This window comes from Schistosoma mansoni, assembly GCF_000237925.1.
Source record: "Schistosoma mansoni, WGS project CABG00000000 data, supercontig 0013, strain Puerto Rico, whole genome shotgun sequence".
Lineage (NCBI taxonomy): Eukaryota > Metazoa > Platyhelminthes > Trematoda > Strigeidida > Schistosomatidae > Schistosoma > Schistosoma mansoni.
In genome coordinates this window covers 3175716-3196368 of record NW_017386025.1, presented here as the reverse complement: position 1 = coordinate 3196368, position 20653 = coordinate 3175716, and the positions used below count along the sequence as shown (strand labels likewise).

Below are 20653 nucleotides of genomic sequence, written 5' to 3'. Positions count from 1 at the left end.
TCTGGACTTTTTAAAATTCTATTCACGAAATAAAGTTTCAGCTAGTTATATATATATATATATATATATATATATATAAATTACAATGAATACATTTCTCTAGAAAAGTTAACTTAATCATTATGATGTTTTATCATTATAAATAGATATGCCTGGACCTCTACGTTCTGGTTTTATTGATTTAATGTTAGTTATGCATATAAGTAGTCATGTAAAATTGAAACAAGTCACAGGGAAAGAATTCATTGTACCAATGTTTAAAACTGAACCAAAGCCGAAGAAAAATATATTCGATTTTGATGAACGCACAGGAGAATTAGACGGCAAAAAAATAAACGATGACGGTGGCAAAGTAGGCGATAAAGAAGATGAAGAATATGATTTCGACCGGATACCAGCTGTTGAAGAGCATATTAGTATTCGTCCAGAACTGAAAACTGATCCACATTTACTTATGTAAGTTCATCGACCAAAATGTTTTAGTCCATATATATATATATATATATATATATAATTTTCTTTCATTATTTCTTAAAATATGCTCGCTTATGAATATTTTTAATCATTAACTTTGAGAGGGAGACATCCTGGAGATTATTCATCTTAAAGAGAATTTACATTACAGATTGACCTCTGAGAACAAGTGAGCGTTGGACGGTTATTTCATCCCAGTAAGTGTCTTTTTATGAGGCTAACTCACCAGTGATCAAAATTAGGACCTCCAAGCCGTACAACGAATCTGTTATCTTCAGACTACTGAGTCGTCATCCAGTGGTCCACACTTGCAACCTTATATAAAACCCGTCTCACTCCTGGTTTAGTTGAAAACTACCAATCAGATTTTCGCCAGAACATCGATAATTCTTCCTGAATTTAGCTTGATCCCTAGTACGCTCATGGGTGTATATCCTTAAAAAGTCACTTGCTAAGACTGAACAACTGCCTATTGCTACTCCGTTTTCAACGAGTGTTCAACTTAAGTACTTTCGTTAAGCTAATGTTACATCTACACAGTGAGAATAGCAGTTCGGTATTCAAACTATTTAAATTATTTTCGCATTACATTATGCTCAAGAGATATTGTTCTTAGAAAGTCTCATCTTTCCTTTAAATAATTTTTCCACTGTTAACGAAAATCACATCTTGAAATGATTTATGAGAACGTTTTTTTCTTAGAAATATGAAAATCACACATTTGGTAATGACAACTTATTATTTTCATGCCTCAGTTCATTAATTAGTCGAATTTCGTGCCTAAATCTCATTACATAACAAGTATTTTTATAATAACTCCAGTGAGTTTCAACCCTACAACACCTAAGTTGATCATACCAGTAAGAGCTGGAGATAAGCTAGTCCTATTTAGCAAAGTACATCTGAGTAACAGTGATACTTACGGCAGAGAGATAAATTTAGCAGTATTATGAGTGGAAGCATGAGAAACACATAATCCATCTAATAGTTTTATAAGTTAAAAAATATTCATTCAGCCTATAGATTCGATAAGTTTATGTATGTTTTGTTGAACTTTTTTATGCTATTCAAATCAAATAAACTTTGTTATAATTGAGATCTCGTTATCCCTTAAATTTTCACCTATTAACTGCGAACTTTTAATTTCCTGATCCATCATAAGTCTTCTTACATTCAGTAAATATTTTTAAATATTTTATTGAAATAAAAGTCATATCATTCCGAAGAAAGATTCATATCACAAATAGACCGTTATTTTCCACATTAAATAGACTCCAATGTCAAGAGTGGTAAGTGTTTCTTTTTGCAAAATGAAACTAGACACTCCATTTGTTCAATTGTTTGTTGTTATGAGATCCGCGAAACATTTTTAGCTTATTATCTAATAAACTATGCACTCTGTTATGTCAAGCTTAACAAGTGAATGAAGCATTTTATATGGTGGGTTAAGTAATTGTACAGAAGATTCCTTTGCATGATGTTTTCTTATTCTGCCTTGATTCATACAAATAGTAAATCTCTAAAAGTGAAATGTAAAAAGCTTCGTTTGTGTTTTAATTAACTAGTCGGATGATATTATAATGCCCAATCGGTAACGTAATAAGTTGAATGGAGTATTTAATTAGTGACGTGTCCAAACGGACAGAATTATCTTTCATTATCGTTGAAGTATGTTTAAAAGATTGGCTTTCTTAGCATGTCTCCATTTATTTTTTGCTTCATAATTCTTATAATATGAAAAAAATTACACAAAAGTTTCCTGAAGATTTTGGTAGAGGCACAGCATTGGGACGAGCGAATCAGTATCGAGAAATCGCCTATTAAAGTTTTGTGGCAAATTCAAATATCATGTATGGTGAGCGGTGGAAATACCTTTGTAGACTATTCAGAACGTTTAAAGTGATAAAAGAAAATTACTTCTCACACTCATAGAATAGATTTTATAGTATTAAGCGTGAGAAATACTTGATTATGTCTTTTTAGATGGTATATAGCAAGCAACTCGACACTATCCAGAAATCCGAACCCCAAACTATTAATCCTGAAACAACCTTTAGCCTGGTTATACTACATTTTATGGATGAACTAATAAGATAGCGCTTCTTGTATTTTCTAGTGAATTACATTCACTCTTCAGGCTTTAAAACTCCTTTGTTGGATAACTGATACCAGTTCATGAACAAAACTCTGACCGTAAATTTCTAACCGAGAATTGTGCGAGGACTCTTAAGAGTCTATTCAGGTCCTTATAATGGTTCAACGAGACGAATAATCTATGTTCCAAAATATGAATATACATTCCGTTATTTTTACTTTGAAAACAAAGTAATCTAAAGAAGACTTTTGCAGACCTATTAACCATATGAAACCTGAGGAGTCTCACAATAGGACGAAACGGCCGTCCAGTGCTTCCATGTTTTTCCTGGTGGTCTAGCTTCAATTGACTCACGCTTTCAATCATGAAAATACTAAATCTCCACGAAACCCCTTCTCATATGAAATCTGTAACACTTCGTACTATTAGTGTTGTCTTTCCATCAAATTATCCATTCAAAAAAGCTGTTTCCTGATCGGCTAAGAACTGGTTAATAATTAGTTGTTTTGTTCTCGTCCCCATATTATTCTCTTACCGAAATTCTATACTTCACAGTTCAACTATTTTTAAGAGGTTTGATATTGGCTAGTAGTGGAATGCAGAATGTTCATTTTGCCCTATCTAGAACTCATCAGTTGAATGCACCTTAACCTTAGTGTTAATGTTCGCAACGAAACTCAAACCCGATTCTTCTCGCTTGAATTAGTTTGTCTTAATTAATTCATTCTAATATGAATTGATTGGAGGGAAGTAACAGCTTGTATCAAATTCCTGTATTCATGTCTGCTTACTGTTTTACACCAGCGTAGTGAGGAAAACACATTTTACTTGAAATTAAATGTCAGGTGACCTGTTCGTCTGATAATGTAGATTGCCTGGTAATTATTTTCAACGATAGAGTAGTGACTTCTTCAAGCTTAAATGTTTGAGGGTCATGCTTTTAGAAATTTCAAGTAGTGTAGGGCTAGATTACCCCTCGAGAACTTAGAAAAATTCATGTATCTATGAGGTAATAGGTAACTGCATTACTTGCATCACTAAGTCTGGAGCTTAGTCGTTCTAGCAATTATTAAGTTTTTAGTGTTTTTTTAATAATTACTTTGATTATCATTATCCTTTTTTCTCTAATTGCTCAAGTAACCATTTGATCATTTTGAAACCCAACAATTATTGTGTTGCACCATTACTCAATTAGAAATAATTTTTCGTTGCAAATCACATATATGTATATACATATATATACTTCTTGGTTTTCGCTGGCTGTGTAGTTAATATCTCTCTGGGATTCACACTATGAAATTCTTTATTAAATATTTAAATGGGATTTTTCATTATACCTATTCGATTGACAAAGAAATGCCGTCTGATTTGTATTATATCTTCGTCTTACAATAAACTATTTGAAATGTGTCTAGTATTGATGTGTGTTTTTGCATAAGGAATAAGTATAAAATTCACCTTAAAACTCGAATTTCTGAAGTCATAAACCTAAAACATAGTGTTATGGAGTTTGTCAAGTTAATTTTGCCTATCTGAGATGTTTTTATTTTTTTTTAACTTATTGTCATTGTAACGACCTCAGATAGATTGTTGAAAGAGCAGACATATATAACTTAGTATATAGGAGCAAACGTTTTACACTAAATTAGATTTTCTAAGCTTTTATCTTAATGTATTTGCGTCGAATAAATCTTGGTCATTCACACAATGTGTATGTAATAACTCAGTCAGTCAAGGCTAACTTAAAATAATATGATTTCATGGAGTTCTCACATTCAGTCAATCATTTCTTAATTTTGTATAGATTAGTTAAAAACATATTCTGGCTTACTATAACTTCTAGTTGAAATAATATTTTCCATGTGACATATAGTCATATTCTGCATTCAGGATTATTCAAATCTATAATATACTCAAAAAGTGATTATTTCTGTATTAACAGCAACTAGTTTGAAAGTTTAGGTTAGGTCAAAACTACCTCTCCTTTTTATCTTAATTAGTAGATTTCAAGTATAAAGTTGTTATAACTCATAAAGTAATCATCTATTGTCAAACCATTTTTATGATAGTAAAGAGTAACATCATGTGAAGTTCAAGAAATCAAATAGTACTATTAGACTGAATTACTGCATATATTTGTAGAAAAGAGATTGCTATAAGTTACAACTATCATTAGCCTCATTTTTTTTTAGTCATTTATACCTAAGCTTCGATTAGCATTTGAATAAGTGTATAATTAAATTTGATTGGTTCACTTCACTTATTGTGATTTTATATTCAATAAAATGTGACAATGCATGTTTTTATTAATTTCACTTATGGCAAAATATTTTTTTATTTTTATTTACGTTTATAAGTTTCTATTTCTTTTAATAAAAATATTATTTTTCTCGATTTAACGGAACAAAATTTTCGTTTTGCCCTAATACAATACAATTCAATCAGTTTATATACGTTGGTGTTAGAGTATTTATGAGAAAAAAGAGTTTATCAACATCTACACCAATGATGATAGACGATTGAATAGTTCATTGGATCATTTCTCCTAATTTAAATAGTGTGGATATTTTCAACTTCAATACTGTTCATCCAACATCGAATCTGTCGATTCATCTATAGTGCGGATAGTCTCACCGTAGATTCAAACATCATAATTTTAACTCTGGGAAAATATGGTGACGATCTTAAAGCTCGATAGATAATGATTTGATATTTCAACCGATTGAATTATGTTTTTTTAATTATTATTTCCTCTTACAAATTGAATATTATGGTTGATTCAATATAATTATTACATTTGACGTAAGGTGTAGAGAAATTAAAGGGAAATCAACTATTTTCAACTGACTTTCATGTTGAATTTAGTGTATCACAAATCAAGTAGAACTTGATATTACACACTAAAACTAATTTATACAACTTATGTACCGAGTATACGTCAATGTACTTGATTTGAAGCCATACTATTTGTGTGAGTGCTGTGAATACTAAGACAAAGTAGATTGAGTAAGTTTTCAATTTCCATCCATTATTTTTTACAATAAAATTGATTACATCAAGCTGGTTATATATATATATATATACTTCGCTCGTGTTTTGACTGAATAAAGAACATTTTACATTTCATCGCTTCTCATTTGATTCCACTTTACAGTCCTGGAGCAGATGGAACTGGCAATTTACCTGTAACATCACCAGAAAAAACAAAAGAAGATAATGCAATGTCAACTGCATTGAATATAGCCGGATCGAATGGTCTATTAAAATTATCCGATTGTCCACCATTTCCATTAAATAAATTGAAATTACTCTGTTTAGATTGTTTAGTTGATAGTGTATATAAAGGTGGTAGTATACGTGATCCAGCTGGTGGAAGTTATGAACATTTATTACTGTAAGTAAAAAATAGTTTTATAATATATATTCTTAAAACGTGTACGATTAAGGTTTTCGTTACATAACAAATATATTATGTTATTGATATGTGCTACAACCAGTAGATCATTTTGGTTAGTTGGTGTTTTTTTCTTCAGTTTTTACTATCTCTAACTAATCCTTTCTCATTTGATCAGCGATACAACCTTGGTTGAGCACTTTATTTATAAATGGTAAAATTAATTTCTTCATATACCTATTTAAACATATGGCTAGTCGTTTCTTCTCCTAGTGGGTAGTGGGTATCCACGACCCTGTACCTCGGAATCGAACTTGGTTTTTTGGTTATAGACTGACTGAATAAATTTCTTGAAAATAAAATAAAAAAATCGATTTAAGGAAAAGCGTTTTACAATTTAAAATATTGTTTCTTTCTATGATTAAAGTAATTGCATAACTTGTGTACAATTTAAGAACATTCATTATAAAATCAATTACTGAGTTACTGTTTATCAAATGAAATTTCGTCACTGCGTCACTGAATCATTATTATTATCATTATTGTTATTCTTAATGGTTATATCCAATATTATATATTTAGTACAATATGAAGTTCTCAGCATTAAGTATTTCAACAAGGTTCTTTTAAAAAATAAAAAACAACTGATTGCAGATACATAAACATAAATTAAGTCAATAAATATTTAATTTGTGATAATAAGTAAAATCCATTGTAAGTTTTTTATATTGTATCAGTCAGTCAGTCAGTCACAACGTAGAACTTCGTACGTACGTACATCAGTTCGAGTTGTCATACCACATTAGCACAGAGATGTAGTTGTCGATTCCAATCCCATAGTGGTAGAATTAGTAAGAGTATAAGCATTAATGTGAAAGATAAGGGTTTGAAGATGTTATTGAAGGAGTATAATCCAGTGAGATAAATTTGAAAAGAGAAAAAAAAGATAGACACGAAAAATTCAGAAGATTATAATTTGGAAGAACACAAAGAGTGGATGCACTTCCGCCGTTGCAAACGATTTTGAGCCATGTCATTCAAGGTCTCTAACCATTGATTGCTATCATCTCGCGAATCCCAACCAGGTAGTCTACACCTACCAACATGGTTCAGTTCAGTTGTCAGTGACTTCATGGATTGGTGCCACGTTTTGTTCTGGATGCCCCTAGCTTTCTTCAAATCTACTCCTACACCATGAAAAATTGCACGTCGGGGCACTCGGGGGTTGTATAAGATTGTATAAGATTGGACATATGAATTTCACTCATCACATAAAGGACTGATATATTATCACAAACTGTGTCAAAATTAACATTTTCTAATTTCATGGAAATTCTCTTTGTCCTCTTCTTCTAGTAATAAATGAGTGAATATTGCATACTCTAGTATTCGTAATAATATATTTGTAGTATTTAGTAAGGAATCTCACTCACCGAAACCAGCTAAATAAGAGGAAAAGTGACTGTTCACCTATGATTTCAAACGACAGTTGAAAAATGACTGAAGTTAACAAATGTTAAAAATTAATCTGAAATAAATTATCTTTATAGTGTGGCTCACATTTCCATATATTTAGAGAATATTTCACCATGCTTGTACAAACTTAGATATTCTTTTCTCATTATACTATGATGGGAACAAAAATTCTTTCCATACTTTGTTGCTTTTTGTCCTCCAGGTGATATCAGACTGCGATGATAATTACCTATACAGAAAACGTTTATCATTAAAAATTGTATTTTTAACTGTCATGAAGGTTTCTTATTCAAATGCTGTTTAAATGTTGATTATTAATATTATTAGGAACTTTTATTGAGTTCATACTTTGGTTTAGTACTCTCCGCAACACAGCAAAGTCTTTTCCTAAAAGCCCGGGAAAGAATAATGGAGAACAGTACAGAATAGTAGGTAATATGTAAGAATTAAAAAACCATAAAAGTAAATGTCGAGTAGTGTCAAAAGCATGCAGCCTCTTTATATAGTAAGTCAAATGGGAAACTTCCTTCGATAACAATAAAGTATAAAAAGACTCAGAGAGATCAGAGGCAAATATTACATCAAGATAAATGACCTAAGAAAATTTTTATCGCGAACTCCCCTGTGGTACAAGCTTCATCAGATTTCAACAGGGCGTTTTCAAGGGGTGTTCACGTCTCAGGCTGAATTTAGTAGTTTTAAAATTGGAATGATTAAGTGTGAGACAACTAACAGCCGACCACCTTTCTAAAAGAGACAAGAACTCATTCATTACAAGGGAATGTGAAGAGTTAAAAATTGGCATGCATCCAGTGGGACCATTCGGATGCTTAGCAGTTGTTTTCTGTAGAGATGGTGGATTATGTAAAAAAAGAGAAAAGGAAGGAAGGAACAACTCTTTGCGGTACACCTTCTTGAGTTAGTAGATATGTTGAACAGTTAAACACAGTATACTATTCTCTTCCGGTGAGGAGTATGTCCAGTTAGTTATCCAGCTCTCAATGCTGACACCGATTAACTTGTTAAATAGAAGTTGTCTTGGAATTGAGTCGAAAGCAGAAGTATAATCTAGAAAAGTTCATCGAACATACTTTCTACTCTTTTCCAAGCTGAACACATTATTATGATGCAGAACAACAGCAGCATCTAAAGTATTTATTTTGCATCCATAAGCAAATTGATACGGATCAATGTGCTCTTTTATTGCAGGTTGAAGTGAGAGAAGCCGTAATATTTTCATTGTTTTGCAATGAGTCCAAATTGTGATTACTTTTATCTTTTTCCGCATTTTTGGTATGAGATTAGTTGAGAAGGATTCGTTAAAGATACTCGGTAATGAATGATACATAACGTCGGTACACTTCTTAAAAAGGAGTTTTGCGATTCTATCAGGTCCTAAACATTGTGACAGGTTGAGTGACTGTAGACATTTTCGGATATCAGTTTCATTAAAAATTGGAACATGACTATTCTTTAAACCTATAGATATAGGAAGCATGACATCAAACGACAGACATACAAAAGACTTATTTAAGTTACAAACATTGAGCTGGTTGTCACTTCTAATGCATCTTTCACCTGTAAGCTCTTTAAATAGTTTCCACAAACTTGAAGAGTTTGTACAAGATAGGAGTTTGTGCATAAACATCGAGTTCAGATATTAATTCTCTTGGTTTATTGGACCATTTAGCATCCGAACTTCAATGGAGTTTTCCTCCTTTTTACATTCTTTCTTTTTAACTTTGTAACCGTTTTAACTGTGGAGATGTATGTCAACCAATACTTACAAAAATAGTTTCAGTGAGACAACGAATATAAAACAATTTAAGATAATAAGTGACAACACCAACTGTGTTTTCCAATGAATCATCTGTAAATAATCTCTAGTATGTCGTACAAAACCTCTTTTCAGATTCTGATTATTTTTTTCTGAGTAATTGCTGTATTTGACTTCCTTTGTCTGGTGTAAGAGTGTATTCTTTCCAAGCTTGCCATATAGTTTAGGTAGAACACGAATAATAAGATAATCAGAAGTAAACAATTGGAGTGAGTTTACAACTCACATATATTTATACATCGCTGATGAAAACTAAGTCTGAGTGGACATTCAAACTAGTGGGAAAATCTACTTTATTTTGTTGATTTAGTGATGAAAGAAGGCTACATACAGATAAAATATAATCATCTTATATAAGTGTAAGCGAACTACTGAAGTCAGTAACGGTAAATTCATTGAGTTGATCAACGAAAACAGATTGTGTAGATATGCAGTCCAAAGTCCCGTATATTTTGGTAACATACAAATAATTTATTTGTTCAAGTGTCCTGGACAGCATCTTAAAGTTAAACAGTTGATAAAGTCGTTTGAAAACTTAAAACATGTAAAATTAGATCGACACTAGTTCATGTTTACAAATGTAACCATACCACCGCCATACATCTTTTTGCTTGATCGATCCGGACGATAAATATTGAAACCTCGCAGTGATACTAAACAATCGTCTTGAAAATCATTAAACCAGGATTCTTGAAATGTGATTATATCACGATACATGTTTAGATTTAATAGAAATAGAAGATAGTTCACCTTACAGTTTAGTGATTGGCAGTTAGAATTTAGAAGTTGAGGAATTGACAGCTGACTAATGTTCATTCTTTACAATGCATATTACCAGCCACCACGAAATCTCCGATTGTACCCTTTTGTACCTTGTAAAACGATAAATTGTAAACTTTTTATACACGCTCCTGAATAGGTTATGCGAATAATAAACAGATTCATGTCTGAAAACGAACAAAAAAGATAACTTGTTGAAACATCCAGATGGTAGGGACAGGTAGCCCAGATATTCAAGCAGGGGGCCTAAGTATTGTTTATTATTTGTTGGTCAACTAGACATTATTAGACAGTCACAACCGGTCTCGTTATATCAATGAGGGGAACTAATTTCATGTATTTTAATCATTAACTACAATCCTTTGACAAAATATTATTTTTAAATACTTACATTAAGACAACGTCATGCTCAAATAACAGAAAACACAATCGGAAGTAAATTGTTATTTGGCTATCATACAGTGTTTATGCATACTTTGTCTGGACTTTGTTGTGATAAGTCCTGATCTAAAATAATCTTGATGAATACGAATTAAAAAATAGTATTTTACATGTCAGATAGAAATATACTGAGGATAATAAGATTGATTCATAGATTCACATTTTTCCAAAGACTAACCAGTATCATAAGCTGGAAATGTTTCTAAACTAATAATGATATTTTCTCGGAAAACTTCTGTTGAATTTTTTAGACCGTTAGTAAAAACAATCAACTCTCTACTTGTTATGGGTGTGCTCGATCAAAAAGATATTCACACTCTTTTGGCTATCTTGGATCCTAAATCATTTAAAGCATCATTACCATTAAGAGGTTGGTATATATGTAATTTATTTCTGTTTTTCTAGAGTTGTTGATTAATAACAACGTGTAAAATATTCACTGTATAAATTAAATATGATCAATGTAGAAGCCTATTATCATTTTGTCATTCAGCTAGCGATATTATTATAAGTGATGAGACCATAACGTTAAGTCATCCAAATCGAAAAGAAACTATTCATAGTTGTATGAAAAATAAATCATTTCATTTAATTGTGTAAGGGCTATGATACTGCCCGGGTGCCCAGACTGAAGCAGATGGTTTTCTTAAGGAGCCACACCCGGAGCCTTCGACCTAAAGGTCTGACCCACAAGGCAGTGGGGCAGCGTGAAGAGATGCAGTCCCATGGTGACCGGTGACCGACGATTGGTTCATGCGCCATTTGTTCCCTCGGGATACTGGAGCCCATGTACACCATTGGTTTGGAATCAGGGTCTTCCAACTCCCCTAGATGGACTTGCCGTGTCCACGAACCCGGTTTCTGCACCGGACATTCGCTTTCTGTCTTCTGAATTTCGTAAACAACACCCCCGTCGTGAGAAGGCAGTGAGTAGGACTTCCCTGACAGAGGCTGTACACGCGTGACCGTGTGAGAGCATTTCGAGAGAGAGGGCGGACTCTCCTCATTCTCGGCCATACCATGGCATTTGAGGGCATTTAGTTAGTTAAAGCACTGCATGAACTTATAAAAATGGTTAATCATATGAGAGTAATTAATGTCTATATTTTATAGCATTATGGTTAATATATAATTCAGTGATAGTAAGATAAGTATCGAATGAAATTCAAACAACTTATATAATTTTCTATTCGTCCTATAGTTTAATTAATTTTTCTAATATTGTGTTTACTATAAATTATATTTTGCTATCAAGTTATCAAACACTTATTAGATGTCAAATCATTCAGTGAACGACACTTGTAAAATATGTATAAATATATGCATGAATATATATTCTTATTGACTCTTCTATCTTGTAATTGTATCGTATATTTATTTAGGAGTAACGCTTATAATTATGAAGTAGAGCGACTTGTATTTCAATATTGAAAGTAATAGTTCATAGGTGTAACTTATTGCCAAATTATAATGACATAGATTTCCAAGGATACGTGCTAATCGACTCTAAAAATTACACTAACAAACATGTATTATGCTGCTATGATCATATTTCATTTATTGATCACTAAACTTCATTCAGTACTTATGACTTGAGTCTTGTGTCTGACAACACCTTATAGTCGACTGTTGCATACATTTTATAAGGACCACACTCCTCACCCTTTTTTCCTAATTACAGTGATAATGAAGCTTCAATATTACAAAGCAATTAGAGATTCCAAATATTTTATTTTCTTAGTATTATAGACTAACACTTTATATAACTACGATTATTAGTGTCATGTTAATTGTTTATTAATATTTTAAGGTGATTCGACGTATGAAAGTCTACTCGAGTTTCACTTGCCAGAAAGTGTTAAACTAGAAATATGCCGTCTGTTACATAATTTATGTGATTTACAATTACGTAACCGAGTGGAACAAGTTGTGAAATTCGCTAGTAAATTTGTACAAGCTTTACAAGAAGTAAGTCAATTAGTATGTTTATTTTAAACAATTTCAAATTGTATTGAGAAAATAATTACAGTAGACACACCGGCTTACAGGTATGATCAGATTAGTACCAAAGACATGTAATATGCAGAGAACAGAGATTTAAAAGTACGTAAGTAAGACAAAGTTAATAAGGTTCTTCTGAAATCCCATTTGTCACTGGAATTACTATAATGCATACCAGCAGTTAGGAACCATTATTTTCTGAGTATTATATCTGGGTTATCATTTGTTAAGATAAATAAGATAATAAAGAGCGATTTCAGTGCTATCACAGAGTATTTATAATCATCTATAATCAGCGAGAAGAAAACGAAAACGGAGAGTATGGAACAGCAACAGCAAAAATACGGTATAAATTCTGTTGTCATATATTTGCTGGATTTTTTATGACCTCATTTCGATAGATTTTATGTACACTGATCAGAATGACCAGAGTTAGTGTCAGATAAAACTATCATAAATGAGTCAGATGCTACTTCTTAATGTTTGATGATAATTAACGTATCTGAGACAAAAGTACTAGTATATAAGTATGATAATGGACTGCAGAAAATACATTATTTAGTAGATAAAATTATGATACAAGTAATCCTCCCATAACTCTGGTATTTCATGCATAACTTATCCCGATAATTCTTGTTTAGGATCAAAATTTTAGGTATATGGCTATCAAGAAATCCAATCTACCATCATCTGTAGCTGCTAGAAGAACAAGGGAATTTAGATGCCCTGCCTCAGTACAAATGAAAAGTCTTTTACAAATCCATGGTCCAGGTGGACCAACAGGTCGAGCACAAGAGACACAAGCTGAACCGTCAACTAATGAAACAGTTTCTGGAAATGAAGAAGATGATGAATTAGAGGATGTTGAAACTAATCCCTGCTCAGAAGAAGTTAAGGTACTATGATCGTTAAATTCCGGTTATATTGATTTTTTTAATTTCACAGATGTTTAATCATGTTTTACTTTGACTAATAGAGGTAAGATAGTTTTATAACTGATTCATATGACAAACTACATGAAAATTAAAACTGTCGTAAGTTAAATTTGATGTTGAAAGAATATGAAATACAAAGGATTCAGTTTATTTATTGGATGTCACCAGAAATTTGTATCGTTTAGAATTATGAAATATTAATTTGGTATAAACAGCCTTTTTTGAGATAAGTAATCTCAATCAGAAGTTTCTGAAATGGTAACCCTAATCTTTCTATATTAATTTATACTAAGGAAATGATATAATTCATTCCTATGCCACCAATAAGATAATCGGTGGAATCACAAATCCCATGTAAAGGAATTTTATGCCTAGTAAACCAAATGAAATTCAAATAATGCTCAATTTATCAAGAGTTTGCAATCTTTATAAATAAAACGTTTTCTGTGTACTAATTCATTACATTCAAGAAAACTACCTCTTAATGTTAATTCAATTTTTTCTTTGTTTTATTAAAAGCAACTAGATTTTGGGTTTGAAAATATTTCCTGCATGGAATTTTTTTTTCAAGTAGAAGAGTATATTGGATCATGTGAAGATCATCGGTTTGATGACAAATTGTAGAATAATTAGAGCTTATTCAGGTTGAAAATAATTAATTATTATTAATAAATTATTTTAATTGTAAACTTTCGGATACATTATCGTTTCACCCAGTATGTAGATGATAACCAATTGTTTGATAGCTTAGAGTTTTAGAGGTCACGAGTACACACTACAGAAGAATCGCGAATTAGGTATCCAATCCTTTCTTAATATGTGACAACAAACTACACACATCCTTTTTTTAAATGATTCTATATTGTTTTTACTTTCGCTAGGAAATGCTTCGAAGTTTTCACAAACTACTCTGTAATAAGTTAGGTGTAATGTTACCGGAAAATAATGAAAACAATTCAGCAAATAAATCAGATTCTGATAAGTCTGCTGACATTGGGTTCGATGAATTACATTTACATTCACCATTACTAACACGTCCATCAGATACCCTTAGTTTAGCATCATTTGGTCCATCTTATCCATCTGATGAATTACAAACAGCTTTAGCTCAACTTCAATTAGTCCCGCCTGATATGGGTCATCCAGAAGAAGGTTCAGGTACACCACCATGGATTTTAAAATTATTATGGAATATGATTATTCGTCATCCATTGACAAATGATTCAACCATTGAAGTGAATGAGAAAAATGAGCAGACATCTGTTACTCAGTTTTGCCATTCAGGAAAACGTAAGTCTATCCATCAAACATATTATAATAACTAAAAATATGTTGTTTAGTAGGCACAGTTGTTATTTAAATCATCTTCCTTTTCTGACTTTATAAACAAACCTTTCGACAATAACCAATTAGAGTATTGTACAAATCAATTAACTTCTTAGTTGATATTGTTTGAATGAAAAGCTTAAAGTCGTAAAATGACTGACAGTAAATTTTTTCGATGGATTACACTCAGAATTCATACGGTACTAGAGAATAGAAAGTTTCTCAGTTCTTTCAAGCAGTTTGCTTATAAATTAGTTATCCTAATAAATAACTGGAGTAAGAATTGTTGGAATCAATACTTTATCATATTTTTCAACTGTTATGCTAAGAATGCTTTTCAGAGAACAAGAAAGTAATACACAACAGGAAAATTTGCAATCCAACTATAAGTCTGAACACTGTTAATATGTCGACTGAATTCTATCAGATGACTAAATACTAGCTTGTTTTCAACTGTTACTGTGCTATCTTCTATGAAATCCGTAAAATGCAACTGACAAAAAAACGTCTTGACCTATAATAAGAACATGTGGGGGTGGAAGATGAGCTACCCATATATGTATAAGGAAAATTGTTGATAAACAGGTTATCAGTTTCTACGACGATCTACCAAAGATTTTAACAAATAAACTAACAATAATTAGGTGTAAAGTGTGTATAGGACATTAAGAAGCAAAAATATATTTGTAAAGATTTCAGCGAATCAGATGAGAAAAATAACTCCATTACTTCAATCGATACGTTGAGGCAATCACATATAGGCTGAATAATAAGATAATGACCATGATAATTGAATTTTTAATTAATTTAGGAGAAACTGACAATTTTTCCCTTACTATTTTTCAATCATCTCATCTGGTTATTGTAGATAATGTTTGGGAAAAAATTTCAAAAAAGTGGATGTTTTTGTAGTCTCAATTAAATTTCATTTTAATATGAAGAATAATGTTAACAGTTCTATATATATACATGTTTAGGTTCATTGGATGGACTAATCGTTTATACGATAGTTAAATGGGCTAAAGAAGGTTTTATTGAAAGTTTAGAACTGATCCGAGAAATGTTTTCTGCACTTCATCGTCAGTACAATGCAACTGAAGAAGTAAGGTTATTTGGACAATTTTGTTTTCAAGTTATTAAGTATTTTTTAAAAACAGTTTTATGTTCCACCTGAGATTTTATAGAGATTTAATCTCATTCGTAGATGAACAGATTTCAGTAGCGATACTATTGAATATTAGGAAGTGCTCTCCAACTCTATATTCTTAGCATGGGAGTTCAGGTTTTTCAGGAGTGAAAAATTCCTCACCGATGGTATTCAATGGCCAGAAACTGATTTAAGTAGAAAAAAGAGTTATCGGATTCTAACTAAATAGTACAAGTGTCAAGGTTCGACCGTGAGACTTATATATATATATATATATATATATATATATATATATATATATATATATATATATATATATATATATATATATATATATATATATAGTCTTAAATAGCTATAGGCACAGTTGTTCGGTTTCAATATATGACACCGTTATGAAGAAAGTTTTCGTCTCTGGACTCCCTGATCACAAAGTATAAACACTGTTTATGATTTAGTACTGGGACATCGTAGAAAGGTTGATGACTTGGAAAAATCAGTGGTGATTGTAGTAATTCGAATGTAGTTTGATTCCTGAACTATATTGTAGCCAGTACATTTTTGACAATACATTGAATATGAATGTTGCAACGCTTTGACGAAATGGTTATATCAGTCTTTTTTTGTTATTATTAACATTAACTCTATTCATGCTAACATGATTAACATCTTATGACCAATAATTACGAGAATATAAAAGAAAACATGTAATATGTTAAATTTTAAAATAACCAAATTTTACATAAAAGAGATTTAATAATTTCATTACGTTATTGTTCTTTTATCGCCTTCAAAATTCATTAACAATCTATATATAAAATTAGCTAAAAAATGCACTTGAAAAAACTTATGTCATCAGTGGTTCATCACAAGATGAAGTATCTCGTCTACTACGTTCACTTGGACGAGTAAGAAGTTTACTTGGTGTTCAATTAGGATCAAATGAAGAAATTCTATTAAAGAATTGTTTATGGTAAGTTAGATTTGTTCTTTGATTTATTTTATTTTTATTTATCCCGTATTGAAATGTTTCATATACTTTCATCATTACTAAGAAATTTATTGATTTATTAAATCCTCATAACACTAAACTAATAATAGTAGTACCAATATTTTTTCCGATAAATCCCCATAAGCTCCTACAGTTATGAGTTTACATTTATGATCAGAATCGATGGGCATGTTTAAGGTATTGTCTGTCAGCAAAATAAATTTATTGTCATTCGCAAACGTTAGATAAATAATTCACATGAAGTGTACACATATATCTACTGATAAGTCAAATGAATGTATAAAAATGAGAATAATAATGAATACTTATCAGGGCACTGTTTTAGTAACTCCTGTTTCTGAGTTATAGAAAGGGTCAAGATCCGTTTTTCACCCTTTATATCATTATGGACAAGGACATCCTTACCTTTCATAGTTGTCTTGAATTTAAACTGTGGAGTCTGTGCATTATATGAATTAACAGTTGATGAGAACGCCTGCTTAAGTCATTTGATCCTAATTATCCGCTTCATGCAAAACAGTAGATACTTGCTACAATATTATATCTTGGTCCTGTTGACGATTACTCTTGATTATTCCTTTCGTGTGACATCACCAACAAATCACTGTACTACAATCCGTTCATCACAAAATCTTCCTGTCGTTAACTATCTGCTCTATTATAAAAGTGTAATCATTCATTATCGAAAAATTGGTATCATTGTTACTTTTTATGTATTCTCATTCCATTAGAATATGTCTGAAATCTATTTCGCTGTTTTTATTTATGTTTTATATCGTTTTAAATTCTAATAAAATAGCGTATTTCAAACGACTCGATGCTAGTTTATGTTATACACAATCACATTCTCTCATCAATTTGTTAATTGTAACGTAATTCCATAATTTTAGATTTTCCGACACTGATAACTGTGTTGATTGCTCAACTAAATCATTTTGAGACGAACTACTAATTATTTTGTATTTATTCCATTTTAATACTCATCACTATAGATGGACATTCTTTATGCAATGCATTCTTTCAATTTATTATATTTAGTCAGTATATATATATATATATATATATATATATATATATATATATGGCATAGTTGTATTATATTAATAAATCTCCATCTTTGGTGCTCACCACTACTGATGTTAGCCCTTTTGAAGCTTGGTCTTCTGTGCGTTGACCATACTGATACTTTTTCTTTTACCCGCTCTTAAGAGAGTAAACAATTGAAAATGTATAAGCGATATTTTACTTCCCGCCCAATGCTCAGTTTATTTGAAATTATCAAGTCAAGCTTTGGTATTGATGCCTACTAAAAATAAATCTAACGACATGATAACTGGAATAAGTTTTGTTTTCTGATAAATCTAATAATTTAATTAGATAGTTAATATTTACTGTTACATATCAACTTTTCGTTGATTTCATATCATTAAAAGTCACGTCCGTTTTCTTCTTTTTTGTTACCCTCAATATCTCAACGTCTACAAACAGGGACTTAATGAATAACAAAGTATTCTTTCAACATCCTGATTTAACACGTTGCTTAGCTGTACATGAAACAGTTATGCAATTAATGGTACAAACATTAACTAAAGCAACATTTGAACAACCAGGTGGAAATACCATTTCCAAAGATGTATTACATTCATCCAATCAGGCAGTAACAACTGACATTACAGTGACTAGTGTCACTGGTTCTTCATTACCTGTTCTACATGAGGAAGGTTAGTTAATCTTTAATAATAACGACAATCACAATACATATCATTTAATCTACAATTAATTTTTACTCGTCAATTTTTGAGCTAATCTGTGCAGTACTTCATCGTTCTCAATGTATCAACGCCTGAATTCACTTAACGACGTAAACTATATACTCAATTGTTTCAATAAATCATGAGCTGTCAATTGTATTTTTGAGCCTTAGGAATTCAACTAATTGATGACAATTTTTTTTTAGAACATTGTAAACTGATGAAGATTTTTGTCTTAATTATGCGTAATTAACTAAATAGTGAAAGGTAGTTTGATAATTCCAAGTTAATCTACATGCATTTCGGTCAATAGTTAATTTTAACGAATCGAAATAAACTATGGACAAGTTTTATTATTATTGTGACCTTAACACAATATAGAAATCCTTATCTTCGAAATAGTATAATTTGCCTATCTGAAATTTTTAAATGGTAATAGAAACTATAAGTATGTAAGCCAGCTTTGATTCAAATATACTGACAAAATTTTTTCTAAAATAGTTTTAAAAAATAGAATTCATTATCAACTTACCTTGAGACCATCTGGTTTATAAATTATTTAATTCTGAACGTGACATCCCTTCCCAAAATAAATTTCGTTAAAATGCTAGTTACAGAGAATTGGTATTAATTATTATTATTCAAATAAAATAATAGTCAGTTAACTGTTAGTGTGTAGTAGTTTGTAGAAATTTCTAAACGTTAATAAGATCGCGAATCCACCTGAGTTAAACAACTATTTAAGACCTGAGAAAACTGAATGACTGTCCCATTTTTTATGGCACACGTCAGCGGTGCCCAAACACTATCCTGCCATAAGGGATCTAGTTTGGGACTCTGTTTTTGGAAGGAGCTTAAGCTTTAGATCTCTGAGTCAATAGTCGATTATTTATGTTCGACTTTAATCAGTTTGGTATATTGAAGGATAACTGAAGGATAACTGCTTCACATTCGACACAGTTGAACTCCACTGGTTACGACTTTTCAATGGAACTGGGGGAAATTTCCTCTCAAGATTAATGGCTAATGAAAATGTGGTATTTATTAGCATGAGGTCTTGCGGATATTGTTAACTATTTGTGAATTATTCAATTTTGTAAGCAAAGATGGATAGTGGCGATGGCGTTTGAAGCGAATGGTACTGGGTTCGAGTCCTAGAATAAACATCGACTCAGATGCAGGTACATCCAGCTGAGGAGTCCCAAATAAGACGAAACGCGCGTCCTGGATTCCACTGCTAGCTACTATCCATCTTTGCTTATAATGCTTGTGAATTAAGGTGCTATCGAGGCAATACACACAGTATGCACATATGGCCAATAAGAGACTGATCAATTGCAGTCCTAAACGTCAGTGGGAAGATTCAACCAAACAATAACAAATGAATTAATTTAATTTTGCGTCTAAAATATGCAAGCTTTGTATCTATTATTATTTATAAATTGTGCTACATTGTAACCTAATATTTCACGTGTATGTAAACATGTGTAGTGTGATTAAAAATAATAAAAGCACTTATAACTTACTATCTTTGTTGTTTTAACTGAAGGTTTAAGAATATCAGAAGTTTACTTACCGTACCGACTATTGTGAAAAAAAATGATATAATGTAGTTGACAACTTACTATTAGTAAAGTAGAGAACATAAAATAAACGAAATTTCCAATTGAATAATCTTATCTTCATCCGTTTTACTTTATAATTGTTATTTAGGTTTAAATCCAAATACAGGTCATGGAAGTCACCACCAACAACAACAGCAATCACAGCAACAACGTGGTTCAACTGGACCAACTGAAATGGTTGTTCAATGTTGTCGTTTTCTATGCTATTTTTGTCGTACATCAAGAGATAATCAAAAAGCTATGTTTGAACATCTTAGTTATATGCTGGAAAATTCATCTATGCTACTTGGTAAGCAATATATATATTTGTTGCGGTTATACGAAATTATGCTTTATTATTATTTTCAAATTGATAAATA

General features: G+C 31.4%; 1 protein-coding gene across 1 annotated transcript in view; it reads left to right on the top strand.

Moving 5' to 3' along the window:
• Positions 1-20653, top strand: part of Smp_163570 (ryanodine receptor related) — a gene marked incomplete at its 5' end in the record, with an annotated part of 163645 nt that overhangs the window by 56072 nt on the left and 86920 nt on the right. Inside the window, 11 exons of the mRNA XM_018790926.1 lie at positions 147-255; positions 5724-5963; positions 10749-10867; positions 12308-12465; positions 13140-13263; positions 13345-13394; positions 14315-14723; positions 15737-15861; positions 16731-16879; positions 18407-18528; positions 20401-20583. Of these exons, the coding sequence (XP_018645937.1) occupies positions 147-255; positions 5724-5963; positions 10749-10867; positions 12308-12465; positions 13140-13263; positions 13345-13394; positions 14315-14723; positions 15737-15861; positions 16731-16879; positions 18407-18528; positions 20401-20583 (1788 nt within the window). The remainder of the gene's footprint in view (positions 1-146; positions 256-5723; positions 5964-10748; positions 10868-12307; positions 12466-13139; positions 13264-13344; positions 13395-14314; positions 14724-15736; positions 15862-16730; positions 16880-18406; positions 18529-20400; positions 20584-20653) is intronic.